Source organism: Eulemur rufifrons, chromosome 24, assembly GCF_041146395.1.
Source record: "Eulemur rufifrons isolate Redbay chromosome 24, OSU_ERuf_1, whole genome shotgun sequence".
Taxonomy (NCBI): Eukaryota; Metazoa; Chordata; class Mammalia; order Primates; family Lemuridae; genus Eulemur; species Eulemur rufifrons.
Window position 1 is genome coordinate 13,240,997 of NC_091006.1, and position 19,639 is coordinate 13,260,635.

Below are 19,639 nucleotides of genomic sequence, written 5' to 3' on the forward strand. Positions count from 1 at the left end.
TATCTTAAGTGACCAAGTTGTAGGGTATTTTTTTTTACACAGCAATAGGCAACTAATATAACTATCATGCTAAAAACTGCTGGCTTGACAGGCCCAATCTGTCCCACAGAACTTTAGTTCTATCCCCACCTCCTTCTCCAAGAACTGTACACCACAAGCACCTCTTTGGGAACCAAGACACCCTATTGGCTGAGGATTGAATAAATCATGGCGGGCACAGGGGTGGTGCATGGTGCATGGTGTGTGTGTAATTCACCAGCGCTCTTTTGTTGCCAAAAAGGAGACAGAATTCATGCCAGCATGAGGGCCCATTTATTGTTCAGGGGCTGGACCCCCCCGTTTTGGGGGAGTTCCCCCACTGCTACCTCCCCCCATTGTCCCCATGGACCCCTCAAGAGGCAGGTTGCTGAGTTGGTCATGGAGGGAGCACATCTTCAGGTGTAGATAGTCCAGAGCGGCCACCTTCTCCCTGTAATGATAAACAGTGGGAAGTTTGTGCCCACAGGGCCAGGTGCTGGGGTGTTGGAGTGGAAGGAGGGGTCAGGCCCTTTCCTCAAGACCTCACCCTCCTCCCACGCCCTCAGCCTCCTTCCTCACTCCGGCTTCATCTTTTCCGTCAGCAGCAGGTTCTTGGCCCGCAGGGCCTCGTCTTGGGCCAGCCGAAGGGTGGAGCTCAGGGCCTCTGCCCTGACGTGTTTGGCCAAGGCCTGGCGCTCCAGCTCCTGGGGAGAGGAGTGTAGGCGCGGCTGGGCTTGCTGGAGTGGGCTGGGGGTGGAGGGGGGAGCTGGATCGCGGCGGGCAAGGGTTAGGGTCCCATGGGGCCCACATTCCTCCCCAGAGTATCCCATTATACCTTGACTTTGAGACTGAGCCAGTACCCCACAATGCACCAGCCGTCCAAATTCTATCGTGCACTAAACATGTGTCTGTTCCAAGGTCTGTCCCCTGATGCACTGGCCTATGTCCCAGCAAGCACTAATCAGTGTCTATCACATAAATTATCTCCTGAGCCCATGAACAATCCTGAATTTGGTATGTGTATGTGCCCCAGTATCCCTTCACATGGTGACATTCTGCATCCTGTAATTCACAAAACCCCACACCTCCTTATCCACTGGACTGGTGTCTGTCACAAGAGTAGTGCTCTGGCTCTCCATGCCTGGCAGCGCACCAAACCCCATGTCCTCTCACGTACTGCTCCTGTAACTCTGCCTCATCAGTGTCCCATCCTGCCTCAGTGGTCTGTCTCACCCACTACGATTTGTAACCCGCCATACATTTGGGCAACATCCCATAACACATTAGATCTTGATGTTCCACAATGCACCAGGACTCAAGCGCCATCAACTACTGGGCTTGAGTCTGTTGTGCAGTGCCCCAGGAAGAGCTGTGGTTCCATTTCCCGTAACACATTAGCTTACTGTGACCTAGGGCCACTGGGTTCCCTGTCTGACCCCAATATATCTGACCCCAGTGGATCCCATATAAGGCACTTCCTCTCTTAAGGTCTACAGAAAATCAGGCCCATGTCCCACGAAGCTTTAGACTGGTGCCTGTCTCCTGTGTCCCACAATGCACCAGATCCATTGTCCCGTCATGCTTTGGGCCGAGGTCCATCACCCAAGGTCCCAAAATAATTGGCCTGTGACTCGCTGACCACCAAACTGCTTGTCCCTCCCCCCATGCACTAGAGCCAAGTCCCCCCCAGTGCCTGCTGCTCACAGCTCAGCCCTTCCCTTCCTACCACACAGCAGCAGTACCCTGTGCCTGGGGCTCCCCTCCCCCTGCCCTGACATTAAAGTAAAGCAGGACACAGTGGCCCATGGTCCCTGGTACCAGAATCTTCTTGTGTAACCTCTGGCAGCTGGGGCAGGCAGGAGGCAGGCCCCTCTGCTTCACCTCATCCACTAGCGGGGTCAGTGCTCGCTCCAGCAGCTGCTGCAGGGACTCCGTGGATAACTGCTGCCCCTGGCTGGGGGAGGGGCAGTCACCAGATGAAGAGGCCCAGTACCAATTACATTCCCAGTATGCCCCATGCTCAGCCTCCATCTGGCCCCATTTCCACCCTGTGCAACCTTCCCACCAAGCCCGAGGCCATCCTGCAGTGCAGCAGGTGTCCTTTGGATCCCAAAGGGCACCAGACAGCCCTGGGTTCCCAAAGGCCATCAGAAACTCACTTCCCACAATGCACTAGTTAAACCTGGTCTCACACTGTCCTGGGAGTGCCCCCGCCCTGCAAGGACCAAGCATGGTATGTATCCCTTGGCTCCCACAGTACATCAAGGTCTCACCTTCCCCACCGTGCACTGGGAAACCCTGCCTCCCACCATATACCACATCCCAACCTTCCCACAATGCACTGCAAATACATGATGCTTGAAATTTATCAAGTCTTTTTTGAGTTCCACAAGACATTGATTTTACTTTGTGGGTTGGGAAGAAATGTGGCTCCCATAGCGCAGCAGGACCGGCTGGCTGGTCCTGCAATTAATCGGGATGCCCTGTCTCCCACAATGAGCAACCCCGCACCCCTAGCTAATTCCTTCAACACTCTATCCATAACGTGACCCAGAAGGCTCCAGGAGGAAGGCCCCACCGCCTTACCTAGCACAGCGGGCACAGGAGCCTTGGGAGGACCGATCCAGGTTCATGGAGAGGTCTGGCCCCCTTCGAGAGTTCTGAAGTTGCCGCCCCAGCTCCTCCAAAATCGGTTTCACTGGGCCCAGCCCCTCCAGTTCGCTCCTCAGTGAAGCCACAGACACTGTTGACCGCTCCACCCTGAGGCATGAGAGTAACCAGTGTTGCCGAGTCGCCTCTGGAGCTGTAGACCTCCACCCATTACTAGCCCAGCACTGAGGTCCCCACTTAGTCTGCAATTCTCCGCCCTGCCCTCCCCTTTCCACTCTGATTGGTCTCTGCTTTTGTATTTTAATGTCTGGAATGCCCCTCCCTGCTCTCTAATTGGCTCTTCCCCATATCAGTATATGGTCTGGAACGCCTAGCACCAGCTAATTGGCCCACCCCGGATTGGGCCCGCCTTTCCCACACCCCCACCCCACCACGCACCGATCCCAGCCCTTACATCGTGCACAGCTCGTCCGCCCTACCGCGCAGCTCCTGCAAGCCCCGCGCCGTCTGCGCCTGCTCGCGCTGCGCCCGCTCCCACTGACCCAGGAAGCCGTCGAGCCTGCCGCCCAGGCCCCCGAGCAGCCGCAGGGCCTCCTGCACCGCCCCCTCCTCTTGATGCCACCGGGCGGTCAGCGAGGACACCTCTCTCCTGGAGGGGCACAGGGAGGGAATGGGTCTGGGCTAGGTTTAGACACGCCCCCATCGGCCCCGCCCCGCCAGGACCACACCGGTGGCTCCAGACCCACCTGGTCCCAAAATTCTCCCGGTGAAATCTACTCATGTCCTTCATGTATCCCCTTATCAGCTATCCTAGCCCTTTCCTCGTCAGGTTCCCAAGCTCCACCTTGGCTCCTCCAGACACTGGTCCTCCGCCCACCCTCCCTTGTCCCACTCAACTTGGCCCCTCCAGGATTGGCCTCGCAAGCCCTGGCCACCTCAGTTTAACCACGTGCGGATCCTCCGCCCACCAGCCATGAACTCAAAAGTTAGTTGGCTGAAGTCCTGCACTTCCAGGTCACAGCCCCCAGCTCGGCTCCTTGAGACCCCACCCCTGGGCCCCGCCCCCTAAGATCTTTGAGCTCCACCCTCTGGTCTCTCCCACTTCAGCTCCTGAAGGCTCCGTCCCTGCGGCCCCGCCCATCTCGACTTTTTGAGACTCCACCCTTGTGTTCCCGCCCACCTGAGCTCTTCGAGACTCGCCGACACCTTCTGTAGCTCCTGCTCGCTCACGTAGGGGCCCTCTCCTGCCCGGGGCCCCAGTCCCCAGCCGCCGGGAGCCAGGGTGCGCGGCCGCGGGGGTTCCTCGGGGCTCCCTGGCGGACCCGAGCAGCCCTGGGGCGGGGTGGCTGGGCCCAGGCCGTGCCGGGAGAGGCCAGCCTCCAGCTTCTGCTCCAGCTCCTGCAGCTCGGCCTCCTGCCTCCGCGGCGTCTCGTCCTGCAGTTGCTGCTGGAGGTAGCGCAGCTTCTCCTGGGCGGGGAGGGAGAGCGGGCGGGGTCCTGGCGCGCAGCCCCTTTTGTCCCGCAACCACCCCCAGCCCTAAATTCGCCCCAGGAATCCCCGAGATTGGAAAGTGGATGCGCGTGGGGACAGGATATTGGGAAGCCCCGCTTGCTGCCATTAGGGAGCGGATGTACCCTTTGAGGCATCTGCTAGCCTGCCTCCAGGTCCCTATCCGGCCCTCCACTCGACTCCTGTCTCTTAGGTGTCAAATACCAGTCCCTGCCGCTTAGGAAGGACTGAAGCTTTCTCAACATTTAGTTGGCAAACGAGTGGGCACGTTGGCAGGACGAGGCTTCTCACTCAAGTCCAACTCGAGTCGCTCTTTCTGGATCTGAACGTGACTGCATGGAGGAGTCCCCGATCTGGGTGTTGGAGCCTCATTCGAATCCCTCTTATTAGTGGATTAGTGGATTCTACGTGTGACCAGGCGCGAAGGGGCACTGTGATGGTGGTGGCAGGACAGGAAGCTCCACCTGAAGTGTACCTCAAGTCCCTCGTGCGTCCAGCCTCCTCCCGCAAATCCTGGGACACCTCCCCCTTACCTCCAGCAGGGCAGAGTTCTGCTTCAAGACGTTGGTTTTGATTTCAGCATCTTCCACCGACCGGGTCACCTTCCGGCAGTTCTCCTGGGTCACGATACCAGGGCAGAGCCCTATCCTCCCATTCCAGTTCCTCTGCCAGACCCTTAGCCTGGCCGCCTCCATGCAGGCTCCACCCACGGACAAGACACGCTAGCTCACTGGCCTGGTCCCCTTGGCTACCGGGATGGCTTCCTCCTCAGCCTGCCCTGTCCTGGCCACCCCTCCACCTGCTCCCACCTCATTCAGGCCCACTCACTCCGTTCCTCTCCTCTTCCACCCTCTCCTCACTCTCATTGCCTTCTCCCCACTGCGCCCCTGTGCCCCGCGGCTCACCTTGAGCTGACTGCAGTACCCCTCCAATTCTTCGGCCTCTTGCCTCCTTCTCTCTAGATTTTCGCTCAGCACGGAACACTCACTCTGGAGCAAGGGAGGGAGGCGGGGTTAGCCAGAGCAGCAAAGGGACAGTCCCTGGGGAGAGGACGTGGGCCTGGGAAGGTCCCTTTCCCTTCCGAGCCTCAAGCTCCCCAACTGGGTTATGGGTGCCTTGGGCTGGAGGCAGGCTGTAAGAGGGGAACTCGGCCCTGGAGGAAGGGAAGGTATTGGGGAGAGAGGGGTCCTCACACCTGCAGGGTCTGCACGTGCTGATTCACCCGAGTGGTCTTTTCCTTCAAGCTGGTGATGGAGTCTTTGGCACGGACCAATCCACTGTTGACTCCACTCTGGGGAAGAATGAGAGACAAGTGGGTCCATGGGGATGGGGGAGGGGCAAACCCCAACCCCAAGGAACATTCTAGAACTGGAAGGCTGTGTTTACACTTTCATTTTGCCCTGCAGTGACTGTGTGAGTGTGGGCCAGGGGCTACCCCTCTTTGCTTCTTAGTGTTCCTGCTCAGTGAGCTCAGGGGGTGGACTACATTTCTTCATGGTGGGCTGAGAGGAAACGTAGGTAGGATCCAGGAGGGAATGGGGGTTAGGGTGGGGTGCTCAGACATGTGGGAGAGGAAGGATGGGCTCAACCAAACACTCGGGGTCCACAGACATAAAAAGATAAACTGTTAAAATACATACTCTTTCTCCTCAGGCACTGAAGAGTTATAAAGGAATCCACTTCCCAGATATGAGTACTCCATATGCACCAGGCCACTTACACACGTCTTCTCTTTTATTCCTCACAACCACACCTCTTGATGTTATGTGGCCCATTTTGGAAGTGAGGCAAATGATCTCAGAGAGGGGACATCTCTTGTACTCCCAGGTACATAGCACATTAGGTAGCCTCATCAGAATTTAAACTCAGAACCTTTGTTTTAAACCATGATACCATGTGGCCTTTGGCCATCATTATGTTATCATCATCACAAATGCTTTGTGACTCCTGCCAAATTGTGGTTCAGGAGGGATGCATGTGGCAGGATCCATTTTCCCTGCTTCCACAGTTATAGAAGCCTTAGATTGGCACATGACTGCCCAACCAGAGACTACATTTCCCAGGTTCCCTTGCAGCCAGGAGTGGCCATGTGACCAAGTTCTGGCCAATGGAATGTGAGTGGAAATAATGTAGTCAATTTCTGCCTCGTGTCTTAAAGGAAAGGCGTGAGAACTTCCTGCCTTTTTCTCTCCCCACTGGCTGGAATCCAAAACTGATGGTCATCTTGGGCCATCAGATGGAGGAGACAAGATAGAAGGAGGCTGAACACTTGACACTGTGGAGCCACCATATTTCATTCAAACCACCTGTGAAGACTTCTACAGGTGAAACAGAACATCTTCCTTATTTAGTCTGTGTTATCTTGTATCTTTTTGTTACAGCAGCCAAACTTGTAACTTAACTAATATAATTTACATTCTTATTTCACAGTTAAAGAAAAAGATGCCCAAAGAACCCTCTTGCAGCTGGTTATGGCCATGTGACCAATGCCAGCCAATAGGAGGTAAGTGGGCCAGATGTGGGCACTGGGTGACATGTTGAAAGGACAGGCATGACTCCTCCTCCTCTTTCCCCTTTCTTTTTCTTTCTTTCTTTCTTTTTTTTTTTTTTTTTTTACAGAGTCTCACTCTGTTGCCCAGGCTAGAGTGCCATGATGTCAGCCTAGCGCATAGAAACTTCAAACTCCTGGGCTCAATCCTTCTGCCTCAGCCTCCCAAGTAGCTGGGACTACAGGCATGTGCCTCCATGCCCGGCTAATTTTTTCTATATATATTTTTAGTTGTCTATATAATTTCTTTCTATTTTTAGTAGAGACGGGGTCTCGTTCTTGCTCGGGCTGGTCTCGAACTCCTGATCTCGAGCGATCCTCTTGCCTTGGCCTCCCAGAGTGCTAGGATGACAGGCATGAGCCACCGAGTCTGGCCTCTCCTTTCTTAATGGCTGGAAGGCAGTGGTGAGAGCAACAGTTTAGAAATGACTGAGCAATCAAAACACAAAAGCCTGCAACCTGCTGCATTTGAAGAGCAGGGCTAATGTACTTGTTCAGACTTTTATGTGCAAAATAAACTACCTTGCTTGAACCATGGTTGCCAAACTAATACACATGGGGAAAAAGAGAACACATTTCCTCCATTGTACTATGGGAACAGCAATGCATTTCTTGCATGATTGCTCTGGCGAACAAGTGTGATGAGAAATGCATTAAGGTGATGTCAGCAAAATGGTGGAGAAAGGAATTTAAAAATTCTACCTCTCTATAAAAACAATGAAAAAAAATGACAGAAATGGAAAGAATCGATTTTTTTACAATTCTGGAAATTAACCAAAGACTTGCAGCAAACCAAGGAGGATTTGTTCAAGGAAAACAAGTGAGTCTTGATGAAAACCACAAGATTTATGGAGTTTTACCTTATCCTAGTCCTATCACCCACTTCCTAGCTCAGCAGTAACCTTGGAAAATAACAGCCCACATTCCCCAAAAAGCAGCAGCAAAATGATGAAAGAATTCCTTTTTCCCCAAGGAAAGCATTATATGACTATACAGTAATTCCTTGGGAGACCCCATATCAAATATTTGTTTTTTGCCTGACTCAGAACTGGCAAAGTGCTAAAAGCAGCGCTGAGGGGAGGAGAGATCATTTGCAAAAACATTTATAGACAACTGTTTAAATGTTGCTACTGGCCGGGCGCGGTGGCTCACGCCTGTAATCCTAGCACTCTGGGAGGCCGAGGTGGGCGGATCGTTTGAGCTCAGGAGTTCGAGACCAGCCTGAGCAAGAGCGAGACCCCATCTCTACTAAAAATAGAAAGAAATTATATAGACAGCTAAATATATATATAGAAAAAATTAGCCGGGCATGGTGGCGCATGCCTGTAGTCCCAGCTACTCGGGAGGCTGAGGCAGGAGGATTGCTTGAGCCCAGGAGTTTGAGGTTGCTGTGAGCTAGGCTGACGCTATGGCACTCACGCTAGCCTGGGCAACAGAGTGAGACTCTGTCTCAAAAAATAAATAAATAAATAAATAAATGTTGCTACTGCCCGAGGCAATGGATAACAGTTGGAATACACAATAAACTAGCCAAAATGCTTATAAAGGAAAATCTTGTGGAGATGTTGGTAGGGGCTTTGAAATGTGCCAACATATTCGTGGGAATGTAGAAAGCCACCAGCATGTGTAGGGCTGTGCACATGCTCAGAAAAGTCCTGAGAAGGCCCTACATTTATCACCTCTGGCTGACCTTGAAACTGTACAAGCAGGAAGTGAAGGCTAAGGCAGAGTTGTAAACCATCTGAATGTTAATGGTGTGTCTCACCAGGCACAGCTCTTTGTGACATGGACTAGAAGATTTTTCTGTTGATCCAGGTAGTCAAGGAAATATCTCTTCAATCATTAGGTAACCACTAAGGTAACAGAAAAGAGATTTTAGTGGCCAAACATGATGAAGAATACAGACTTTACAGAATTAGTTCAGAAAAGTTTCTTTTTAAAAAGCAACTACAACAAGCAGTAACCCTTAGGAATGGAGACTCGTCCCAGGGATGCAATATTATGATATTTTAAATGTCCAATTTTCAACAAAAATTCATTTATGAGGTATGCAAAAAACAAACAAGAAACTATGGCCCATACACTGGGGATGGAGGGGAAGCAGTCAAGGGAAACTGTTCCTGAGGAAGCCCAGATTTTAATATACTAGTCAAAGACTTTAAATTAGCTATTTAAAATATGTACAAAGGGCTAAAGAAAACCATATCTAAAGAAGGAAAGGAAAATGAGAGCATGATGTCTCGCCAAATAGAGCATATTACTTGAAAGATAAAAATTACTAAATGGAACCAAATAGAAATTCTGGGGTGGAAAAGTACAACAACTGAAGTGAAAAATTCACTGGGGGGTGGGGGGAGGTCAGTAGCAGATATAAACAGCCAGAAGGATGAATCGGTAAACTTGAACATAGCTAAGTTGAGATCACCCAGTCTGCAGAACATAAAGAAAAAAAGAATGGAGAAAAATGAGCAGAGCCTCAGAAACCTGTGGGTCTGGAAGTTGCAGAAAGAGAGGAAAGAAAGAGGAAGAAAGTGGATTTGAAAGCATAATGGCTGAAAACATCCCAAATTTGATGATAAACATTAATCTAGGCTGGGTGTTGTGACTCACACCTGTAATCCTAGCACTTTGGAAGGCCAAGGTGGGAGGATCGCTTGAGGCCACAAGTTCGAGACCAGCCTGAGCAATGTAGTGAGACCCCATCTTTGCAAAAAACTTGAAAATTAGTCAGGCATGATGCCATGTGTCTGTAGTCCTAGCTACAGGCAAGAGGATCACTTGAGCCCAGGAGTTTGAGGCTGCAGTGAGCTATGATTGATTGTACCACTGCACTATAACCTGGGCAACAGGTTAACAAAAAAGAAGGGACAAACAATTCATCTCAAACTCTCCCAAAAAATAGAAGAGGGAGCAGCTCCTAACTTATTCTATGAGGCCAGTATTGCCTTGATACCAAAATAGGATAAAAACACCACAAGAAAAGAAAACTACAGACCAATATCCTTTATCGATACAATCACAAAAATCCTCAACAAAAATGCTGGCAAACCAAATTCAACAGCATATAAAAAGCATTATACACCATGACCAAGTGGAAATTATCACAGGAATGCAAGGTTGGTTCAACATATGAAAATCATACCATGTTAATAGGATGAAGGGGAAAAACCACGTGATCATGTCAATAGGCAGACAGAAAGTATTTGACAAAATACAACATCTTTTCATAATTAAAAAAACAACAAACTAGGAATAGGAGGTAACTTCCTCGTCCTGATAAAGGGCATCTACAAAAACCTCACAAAATATCATGGTTTAAAATATGTCCACAAATTATTTGACACTCTTTTACAACACAGAGTCTTATTCCCCTCACTTGAATATGAGCTGGATTAGTGACCTAGTAAACAGAAGAAGGCAGAAATGATGATGTGTAAGTTAAGAGACTAGTTCATAAAAGGAACTGTTTTGGCCGGGCACAGTGAGTAACTCACACCTGTAATCCTAGCACTTTGGGAGGCCAAGGCAGGAGGTTCACTTGAGATCAGGAGTTCAAGACTGGCCTGAGCACGAGCAAGACCCCCTGTCTCCCTCTACTTTTTTTTTTAAATTAAAAATTAAAAAAAGGAACTGTTTCCTTCTTGCCTGTTGTCTCTTGCTCTGGGGAACAATAGCTGCCATGTCATATGCAGCCACCCATGGAGAGGCCCATGTGGCAAGGAACTGAGGGCCCAAACCAAAATGTCTTTCTCAACTGAAGACTCAGAATGTCTTGGGTTTCCTATGGGTAACTGGGGACAGCTCATTTCTCCCACTTACTATATGACCTGAGGGAGGAGACTGCACCTCTTTGTGCCCATGTTTCCCGACCTGTGAAGTGGAAATGCAACTAACAGCTACCTTCACAGGATTGTCATCAGGACAAACACGGGCTGGCACAGAAAAGCCATTGGTCAATCCTCCTCTGAAAACAGGGAAGGGATAGCCAGTGTCCCTGGACGAGAGTTTTAGTGTCACTGAGAGCAGAAAAAGGAGGCGGGGAAGGCAGAGCCTGCCAACCTTGGCTGAGAAGTGAACAGCATGGAGTTGGCAGCCAGGATCCTGGGACACACCCTCCTCAGCCACCCACACACTGTGCAACTCTCTGCAAGCCAATTTCCCACTCAGAGCCTGCCTCAATTTCCTTTCCCATGCAGTGGGAATAATGATACCTTGTTTAGATGGCAGTGAGGAAAGATCAACAACTTGATATGATCAAGAAGCCTAGCACAGTGATTAGTGTCAGCACTGTGAAAAGTGACGACAATAAAACCGGTGCAGTGGCGCGTGCCTGTAGTGCCAGCTACTCAGGAGGCTGAGTCAGGAGGATCGCTTGAGGCCAGGTTTTCAGGGCTGTGGTGCACTAGGATCGCACCTGTGAACAGCCACTGCTCTTCAGCCTGGGCAATGTAGCGAGACCTCATCTCTAAATAATAATAATAATGACGACAGGACAGGATCTACAGGAAGGGACCTTAGCAACATGGACCCTCACCATGGCCTCAGGGAAATCTGCAGGCAGCGATCTGGAGTCAAAAGAACTATCCTGTCAATCTCTGCCATTGATTCACTAGGTGACCTTCCAGAAAGTAATACCACCTTCTCAGCCGCATCCTTTGGCCTCCTAAGGACGTCATAGCTCGTGACAGGAGCCAACGCTGTCTGCTACATCATCCTCTGCTGTCCCTCTTCCTACCTGGTACCTGTCACTCGCTCAACCAAGGTCTCCATCGCCTCCTGCTTCTCTGACTCCACTTCTCTCTCTGGGTCTCTGTCTCCCTCCTCTGTCTCTGGTTTTCTGTCTCTCCTCACTTGGTCTCTGTCACCCAAATCTCAGAGTCTATCTCCCTGTCTCTGAGTCTCTGAGTCTTATTCCTTGGCCTCTGTCCCCCTTTCCAGGGGGTCACTTTCCCCCACAGTCTCCGGGTCTCTGATTCTATCTGGTCTCTTTGTCTTCCCTCTTTGCACTTCAGTCTCCCCATTTCTTGTCCTCTGTGCCTTGGTCTCTCTGGGTCTGTCCCCACCCTTGCAGTCTCTGCCTTTCCCATGTCTCAGTGTGTGTCCTTTTCTCCAGGTCTCTCTCTCCCTGCTATGCGATGTCCCCATCTCTCTAGGCTTCTGCTCGCTTCTGTGGGCCTCTGTCTCCCCCACTTTGGGTCAACTTCCTCTTCTCTCTCTGAGTCTTCACCCCCACACTGGACCAGTGTCCCCTTCCCTCTGGGTCTCTGTCCCCCTCTCTCTGGGTCTCTGTCCCCCTCTCTCTCTGGGTCTCTGTCTCTCTCTCTGAGTCTCTGTCCCCCTCTCTCTGGGTCTCTGTCCCCCTCTCTCTCTGGGTCTCTGTCCCTCTCTCTGAGTCTCTGTCCCCCTCTCTCTGGGTCTCTGTCCCCCTCTCTCTGGGTCTCTGTCCCCCTCTCTCTGGGTCTCTGTCCCCGCCTGTGTCCAGCTTGCTTCCTGGATGTAGCTGAGGTGCTGGGTGCTGGTGGCTATGCTCACTGTCCCTCCTCACCTCTCCTGCGCGCACCCGGAGGTGTCAGCCCTCAGTACTTTTTCCATTTCGCAGAGAACGAGGCAGAAGCCCCATTCAGGCTGACGGTCCCCTTGGCCCCAGAGCGCAGCTGCGTCGTCAGCCCCTGACCCCAGCTTCCCAGGGCTTCGCCAGCCACTGGGGGATGTGACTCAGAAATAGCTCTGGTGGGAGGCAGACGGCTGTGAGCGCTGCCTGAGAGACACTCACAGGGCGCGGGAGGAAAACTGTCCCAGCCCTGACCCCCTCTCCCTATTTAGCCTCTTCTCTCCAGCCGTGGCCCCCGCCCAGCCTCCTCTCCTCTCCTCCCAGCGTCCCTTCACCTGGCCCAGGGGTCTTACGGAAAGAAAGGACTTTTGCTTTAGTGCCAAAGCCACCAGCCATCTAGTCCTGGCCCCACTCAGCCACTCACAAGCTGTCTGAGCTGACCTTGCGCGGTTACGCCACCTCTCTACACCTCAGTTCTTCTTGTTTTCATCTTTAAACTGGGCGATTATACCAGTTCCCTTGTAGAAGTTCCATGAGAGGAAAACGAGATCCTCACCCTAAGGGACACAGCACAGCACAGCACCTGCCACATAGGAACTGGAGGAGCCCGAGGAGGAGCTCAGGAACTGGAGTGGGGCCCGAATCCCAAGTTGCTTCTCTCTCTGTCTCTCTCCCTTGAACCCACACTGGCTCCCCACTGCCCTCAGGAGAACACCCACATTTCTCAGCCTGTGCAGCCTGTGCCCTCGCCCCCTCCAGTCTCATCTCTGTCACACACCACACTTCAGCTGTAGGGACCAACTGGGGGGTACCCTCCTACCCCGGGGCTCTTTTCAGCTCCTTGCACATGCGGTTCCTGGTAGCTGGGACACCCTTCCCTGTCTTCTGCATGGGGAATGCCTTCCTTATCTTCAAGATCCAGCTTGTGTGTGGCCTTTTCTGGAAAGCCTTCCTCGACCATGGCCGGCTGGGCCGAGGCCTCCCTCCTCAGGGTTCCTGCAGTGACCTCCACTGTCCCCATCATTGCAGGATGTCACCGCCCCCCTCTTCCCCTAAGCCTGGCCCCACGACTTTCAAGCTGCGCGACCTCCGGTAAGCTATTGAACCTTTCTGGGCCTCAATATCTTCCTCTGCGAAACAGGGATAAATCACAAAAATAATAACAAGAGCCAGCACTCATTCTGTGCCCGAGGCTGGCTGTGGTACTGAACGTTTTACATGAATGAACCGCTTCGTTCTCACAGCCGCCTGGTGAGGTGGGTACTGTTACATCCAGAATTCCGTCTGGGCACTACTGCATGTCCTGCTCCTAGACCAGTGCCTGGTACATGGTAGGCACTCGAGAAATGCTTGTTAAAAGAACAAATGCATGCATCTCTGTTTCCCAGATGGGGAAACTGAGGCTCCTAGAACATAGAAAGTGCTCAGTACATGCTAGTAAGTCATGGCTACTGTTAGTGTAATTCTTAGTGTTGGTGTGGAGCCCAGTTCAGGCCTGGCCCGGGGGAAGCCTGGTGGGGGGTGAGGGGTAGAGGTGGGGCAGTTAAAGACCAAGCTGTAGCCCTCCATGCTTTTGCCAGGAATTCCCTAAATCCCCCTAGATCTTACTTCCCTCTTAGTTTTGCCCCAGATTCTTAGGTGACCTGCTGCCAGAGAACTCCTACTCATCTGACAAAACCCAGTTTCAACACTGCCTCCTCCAGGAAGCTTTTCCTGGCCGGGCGCGGTGGCTCACGCCTGTAATCCTAGCACTCTGGGAGGCCGAGGCGGGTGGATCGCTCAAGGTCAGGAGTTCGAGACCAGCCTGAGCGAGACCCCGTCTCTACTAAAAAAATAGAAAGACATTATATGGACAACTAAAAATCTATATAAAAAAAAATTAGCCGGGCATAGTGGCGCTTGCCTGTAGTCCCAGCTACTTGGGAGGCTGAGGCAGTAGGATCGCTTAAGCCGAGGAGTCTGAGGTTGCTGTGAGCTAAGCTGACGCCACGGCACTCACTCTAGCCTGGGCAACAAAGTGAGACTCTGTCTCAACAAAAAAAAAAAAAAAAAAAAAAAAAAAAAAACACTGCCTCCTCCAGGAAGCTTTTCCTGATACCCTCAGCCTGGTTTGAGGGGCTCTTCTCTAGGATCCCCTCCATTGTGGAACTTGTCTCCCCAGTCTGTGTCTGTCGCCCTCACCAGACTGGGAGCTCCCCAAGGGTGAGGACTCTGCCTGATTCCTGTCTATAAGTCCACCTTCATCTGGGACATTTGAAACTGATCAAGTGAACTAATCACCAACTCCCAGATTCATGGCTGGCTGTCAGGGAAGGAGAAGGCAGCTCCCCTTGGTCTCAAAGAGTGACTGGAAGTTTCTCATTTTAAATCAGGAACACTGGACCTGTCATCCTCGGTATTTGCCCACCACCAGGCCGGGGACCCTGGTCCTCCCCAGCTAGGGTCCCTCACCAGTATTTCTGTGATGTCTGGGTCATCTGATTGCCAGGGTTGGGTTGGGGAGGCAGGGGGCCCGGGCAGTGCAAGTTGGCCACTGTTGTCTTCTGTGGTTGAGTCTGTCCCCGAGGAGTCGGCGGGCTCCATGGCGGCCAGGTTGAGCAGTGACACATTGGTGCAGGCCGAGGACCGTTTGAGGTTCAGGCACCAGTGCATTGGCTCGTGGGACGTCCGGGGCTCCACCCTGCGGAGGAGAAACAGGCAGGAAGGTTGAGATGCAGCCCGACCTGGTCTGGCCCCTCCTGCCTTCCTGTCGCCACGTCCACTGCTCCCCCTGACTAACCTCGCTGCCTACTTTCTTCTTCTTTCACTAGCCCCCTTCTTCTCCTGATGTTCTCCTGCCTCCCTCCATCCCCATGCCCTTCTTTCTCTCTACCTCCCTGGCTCCTGTTTCTCCTTCCCAGAGCCCTCCTGCCTGTCACCCGCCCCCTCCTCTTCTCCCCCTCCCCTTCCTCCAGCACCCATGGTGGGACTTGTGCTCTGTTGGAGGCAGTGCTGGGCGCTAGGACTGTCCCTGACAGGGTGAGACAAACCCACCCGTGGAACGACACAGCCTTCTTTTTCTTCGTGATCCCCTTGGCTGGGATGGTCACCTCCCCTGGAGCCTCAGGGACAAGCTGGGAGCGGCTCTCGAGCCCCGCAGGGGGGTCTCCGGCCTCATGGATTTCTTTGGACTGCCAGATCGTCTTCACCACCACACTTGCCATGGCGTGGGGGGGGGGGGGTCCTGCTCCCAGGGGCTCCTTCCTCTGAGACTCTCCACCTACTCTGATCTCTGACCCTCAGAGTCCCCTGTCCCCTGCAGCCTGCCTCACAAAGGACCCAACCACTGGGCCCCAGTGAGTAGGGGGTAGGGGTGGGTGCTGGCTCAGGTGGTTCCCCCAGGGGGCCCCAGTGGACTCTTCCTGCTCAGGATTCTGGTTCCACAGCCAACACACCCCTCCTCTTCAGAGCTGCCACGTGGGGTCACCCAGCCCCTTATACTCATATTTGATGCTTCATGCCACGCCCTACACTTGGCACTTGCCGGGGGTCTGGGAGCCTGTGGTGGGTGAGGATTGAGGCCCAGGCCCTTCCCTGGAGCATCGTACATTCTGGGGCATTGGGGGAGGGGGAGGCAATAGGATAGACTGGCAAGAAAATAGCAGAAGTTGGTAAGTGATATAAAAGGAATCAGAATCAGATGATGGCATTTGTCAAAACTGATCAATTTGTGTACTTGTGATTTGAGTCTTTTACTCCTTGCCTATTAAAAAATAATCTAAACAAACACTGAGCTATAGTTAATGATGTGCACGTTGAAGTATCTGGGGCTGTTTTAGTTTGCTGGGGCTGCCCAGCTTGGGGTGGTTTGAACAATAGAAATAGACTGTGTCACAGTCCTGGAGGCTGGAAGTGCAAGATCAAGGTGTTGGCAGGGCTGGTTCCTTCCTAGGGCTGTGAGGGAGAATCTGTTCCAGGTCTTGCCCCTCTGCTGTGGCTTCTGGTGGCCTCTGAGGTTCCTTGGCTTGTAGGTGGCTGTCTTCTCCCCGTGCCTTCACATTGTTTTCTCTCCGCACACGTCTGTCTCTGTGTCCAATTCCCCCCTCCCTTTTTTATTCCCCGTCTTCTATCCTCTCAACTCTCATTCCCACCAAATTTCCCCTCTTTTTAAGGACACTAGTTATATTGGATTAAGGCCCACCCAAATGACCTCATCTGAACATGACCATCTGCAAAGACTCTGTTTCCAAATAAGGTAACATCCACAGATACTATGGGTTAGGACTTCAACATTTTTTTTTTTTTTTGAGACAGAGTCTCACTCTGTTGCCCAGGCTAGAGTGCAGTGGCGTCATCAGAGCTCACTTCAACCTCAAATTCCTGGGCTCAAGCGATCCTCCCGCCTTGGCCTCTCAGAGTGCTAGGATTGCAGGGCTGAACCACCGTGCCCAGCCTACATCTTTTTGGGGGACATAATTCAGCCCATAACAGGGGCGAAATATACTGATGTCTGCAGCTTACTGTGAATGCATGAAAAACACAAGATGAATCTATGAATGAAGAGAGAGATGGCCAGAGGGACAGACACTTTACAAATAAAGTGGAGCAAAATGTTAATGGCAGAATCAAAATGGGGTGTACAGTTGTTTTGACTTTCTGAATATCTAGAAAATTCCATAATAACTGGGTGTTCGGGATCAAATGGTATGATGGGAGGGGTTTGCTTTCAAATAATCCAGTGGGAGCCAGGCTTGGTGGCTCATAGCTGTAATCCCAGTACTTTGGGAGGCCAAGGTGAGAAGATGGCTTGACGCCAGGAGTTCAAGACCAGCCTGAGCAACATACTGAGACCCTGTCTCTACAAGAAATTAAAAATTTAGATGGGTGTGGTGTGTGCCTGTAGTCCCAGCTACTTAGGAGGCTGAGCCAGGAGGGTCACTTGAACCCAGGAGTTCGAGGTTACAGTGAGCTGTGATCACACCACTGCACTCCAGCCTGGGTGACAGAGTGAGATCCTGTCTCTTAAAAAAAAAACAAACCAAATAATAAATAAACAAAATAATCCAGTGTGGGTGGGGAAGTGAGGTGGAGTGGGTTATGCATGAAACAATAAAGGTCGTATGATGATAACTATTGGGACTGGGTAATTGGGGGTGCAATCCCTTCATGATGGGGAGCTTGATGTACCCTGCGTCAGTAGTGGTTTCTTCCAGTCCTCGGGACACTACCGTGTCCCAGCCAGCCGAATGTCTGAGATTCAGAATGGTCCTCCTCAAATCCATTTCTGTAGTTTTATGCTGTCTAGGCTCTGTCTTCAGAATTAACTTCTGCCTAATTCATGGGCTCTTCGGGGTTGTGGGGAGGACTGAGTTCCCCCACCTACCCTTGACTGGACCTAGAATCAGGACATCCTTCCCCTACACCAACCCAGAGTTAACTCCCTCTGTTCCCAGGGGGGCTCAGGGCTCAGAGTGGAAGGTGAGGGGTGAGAGGGGAGGTGGAAGGCTGGAGCAGGGGAAAGGGTGGCCTTTCCCCCTTATTTCCTTTTTTTGAGACCCTCAATGTCTCTCCTCACATCCCTCAAAAAAGGGACAATTTCAAACCCCACTACTATTTAATAATATATATATTTTTTAAAAAAATTTTTATTTCAGCATGTTACAGGGGTACAAATGTTTAGGTTATGTATATTGCCTTTGCCCCACCCGAGTCAGAGATTCAAGCATGTCCATCCCCCAGAAGGTGCGCACTGCACCTATTAGATGTGTATATACCCATCCCCTCCTCCCCTCTCCCATAATAATATATATTTTTAATGGCATTTTACTGAGAGACGAAGTGCTTCCTCCCAAGTCATGAATGTTCTCCTCCAATCCTTGGAATGTTTAATGTGTCTTTCCATAAAAAGGACTTCTTCAAGTCCTGGTACTAACAAAGTTTTGTTTTGTTTTGAATGGGGCTGCCCTGTGGCTCTTCAGTGGCAGACGGCCCCCACTCCCATATTAGAAATGGACTTGCCCTGTCACTAAAACTGCTGAGCAATATCCGTCCTCTTAGAATCCCAAGCCCCATTCCTGGAAACCCAAATGGTTGAATCCATTGAACCTGGAAGGTGGGCTCTTCTCAACCTCACCCCTGCCACCCCAGGGTTCTGAGTGGATGTTGCCAGGATCCAGAACTCACCCCAAGGCTCATTCCAGGAATACTTGGTTTCTGAGATTAGAAAGGGATAGTGGGGTGGGATTTTGTGACAGAAATGGACTCTTCCAGTTCCCTTTGCCCCAAATTTCTCAAAGCCAGTTTACCAAAGAGTCTCTAGGGAGCGGCGGAGGCAGTGGGGGCCCGGCCAAAACAGATACACCCATTCCTTCCTCTAACAAGTGTTGTCAGCTCTTCAATCCCAGGTCCCATTCTTGTTTGGGAGGAGCTCCAAGTTTGGTGGAGACGATAATCAATTTTGATTTGGTGTCTGCTACAATGGAGGTTGCCCCAGGCATTGTGGTTGGAGGAGGAAAAGAAAAGTCAACGTATATTAAAAAAATGGTTAAAAGCCATAATTTAGTTTAAATTCTTATTTTTCCACTTCCAAGCTGTGTGACCGTGGACGAGTCAATCAACCTCTCTGGACCTCAGTTTTAACCTCTGCATAATGGGACTCAGCCTTGAATTACGGTTCCTTCACTCAAGGATTCCAGGTCTCCTGATATGTCCCGACATACTGGGGTCAGAGCGTGGGGGCAGGGTAAGGGAAGGCTTCCTGGAGGAGGATTGTAGCAGTAGGGGGTGAGGGAGTGGAGGGAGAAAGGGAACACAGACGCTTGCGCAGTGAACAACTCACGCACCATTGCCCCGCCTACCCCTGCTCTGCAGCAGGGAATTGCAGGCGTCGCTCCACCTATCCCAGCCCAGCGGAGTGACACCCTCTTCTCTTTCCTTCCCTATGGATCTTCGCCCTTCGTCCGCCCCCACAACCGCCCAATCGAGGGCGGAAGTAGGACAGACCCGCGAATCCGCGACGCCTGAGGGGGCGGTCTACCCGCCTATTGGTCCCAGTCAACTCAAGTCCCGCCTCCTGAGGTCCGTTCCCCCGCCTTCCTTCACGACCCTACCTCCCTTCTTAGAAAGGGGCTAGATCCAATCAGTGCTGGAGCTGGGCGTGCGGAGGGGGCGGTTCCATGCTACGAAATCGAACCCCGCCTGTCTCTCGAGCAACGCCTCCTCCCCCACTCCCGAACGGAAATAGCGGAGCCCTGGACCAATCGCAGTGTTGTGCCTTTGCCTGGTGGCCAATGAGAGAGGAAGTAGGGGGTTAAGCCGGAGACTGAGAGGCAGTAGCAAGAACCAATGGACGGCTGAGACTCCGGACGGCGGAGCGTAGGGGAGGGACCTGGGGGCGGTGCCACGGCCTGCCAGCCCGCCCGCCC

The 19,639-nt window shown here is 52.0% G+C and overlaps 1 protein-coding gene across 1 annotated transcript; it reads right to left on the reverse strand.

Moving 5' to 3' along the window:
* Positions 1 to 312: 312 nt before the first annotated feature.
* On the reverse strand, positions 313 to 15,439 carry TSKS (testis specific serine kinase substrate). Its single transcript, XM_069458084.1, has 11 exons — positions 15,270 to 15,439; positions 14,688 to 14,916; positions 5,333 to 5,428; positions 5,043 to 5,126; positions 4,671 to 4,754; positions 3,809 to 4,095; positions 3,083 to 3,277; positions 2,605 to 2,778; positions 1,837 to 1,972; positions 598 to 722; positions 313 to 469 (listed from the first exon to the last, which is right to left on the reverse strand). Exons 1-11 carry the CDS (start codon positions 15,437 to 15,439, stop codon positions 313 to 315), a joined length of 1,737 nt encoding a protein of 578 aa, XP_069314185.1.
* Between the last annotated feature and the right edge of the window lie 4,200 nt (positions 15,440 to 19,639).

Bases quoted from the DNA above. Each gene is read 5' to 3' on its own strand.
- TSKS (XM_069458084.1), bottom strand. From the start codon at position 15,439: ATGGCAAGTGTGGTGGTGAAGACGATCTGGCAGTCCAAAGAAATCCAT. The intron at 5,127-5,332 runs GTGTGAGGACCC...CCCTTGCTCCAG, and splicing joins AGCACGTGCAGACCCTGCAG to AGTGAGTGTTCCGTGCTGAG. The intron at 4,755-5,042 runs GTGAGCCGCGGG...ATCGTGACCCAG, and splicing joins GGTACTGCAGTCAGCTCAAG to GAGAACTGCCGGAAGGTGAC.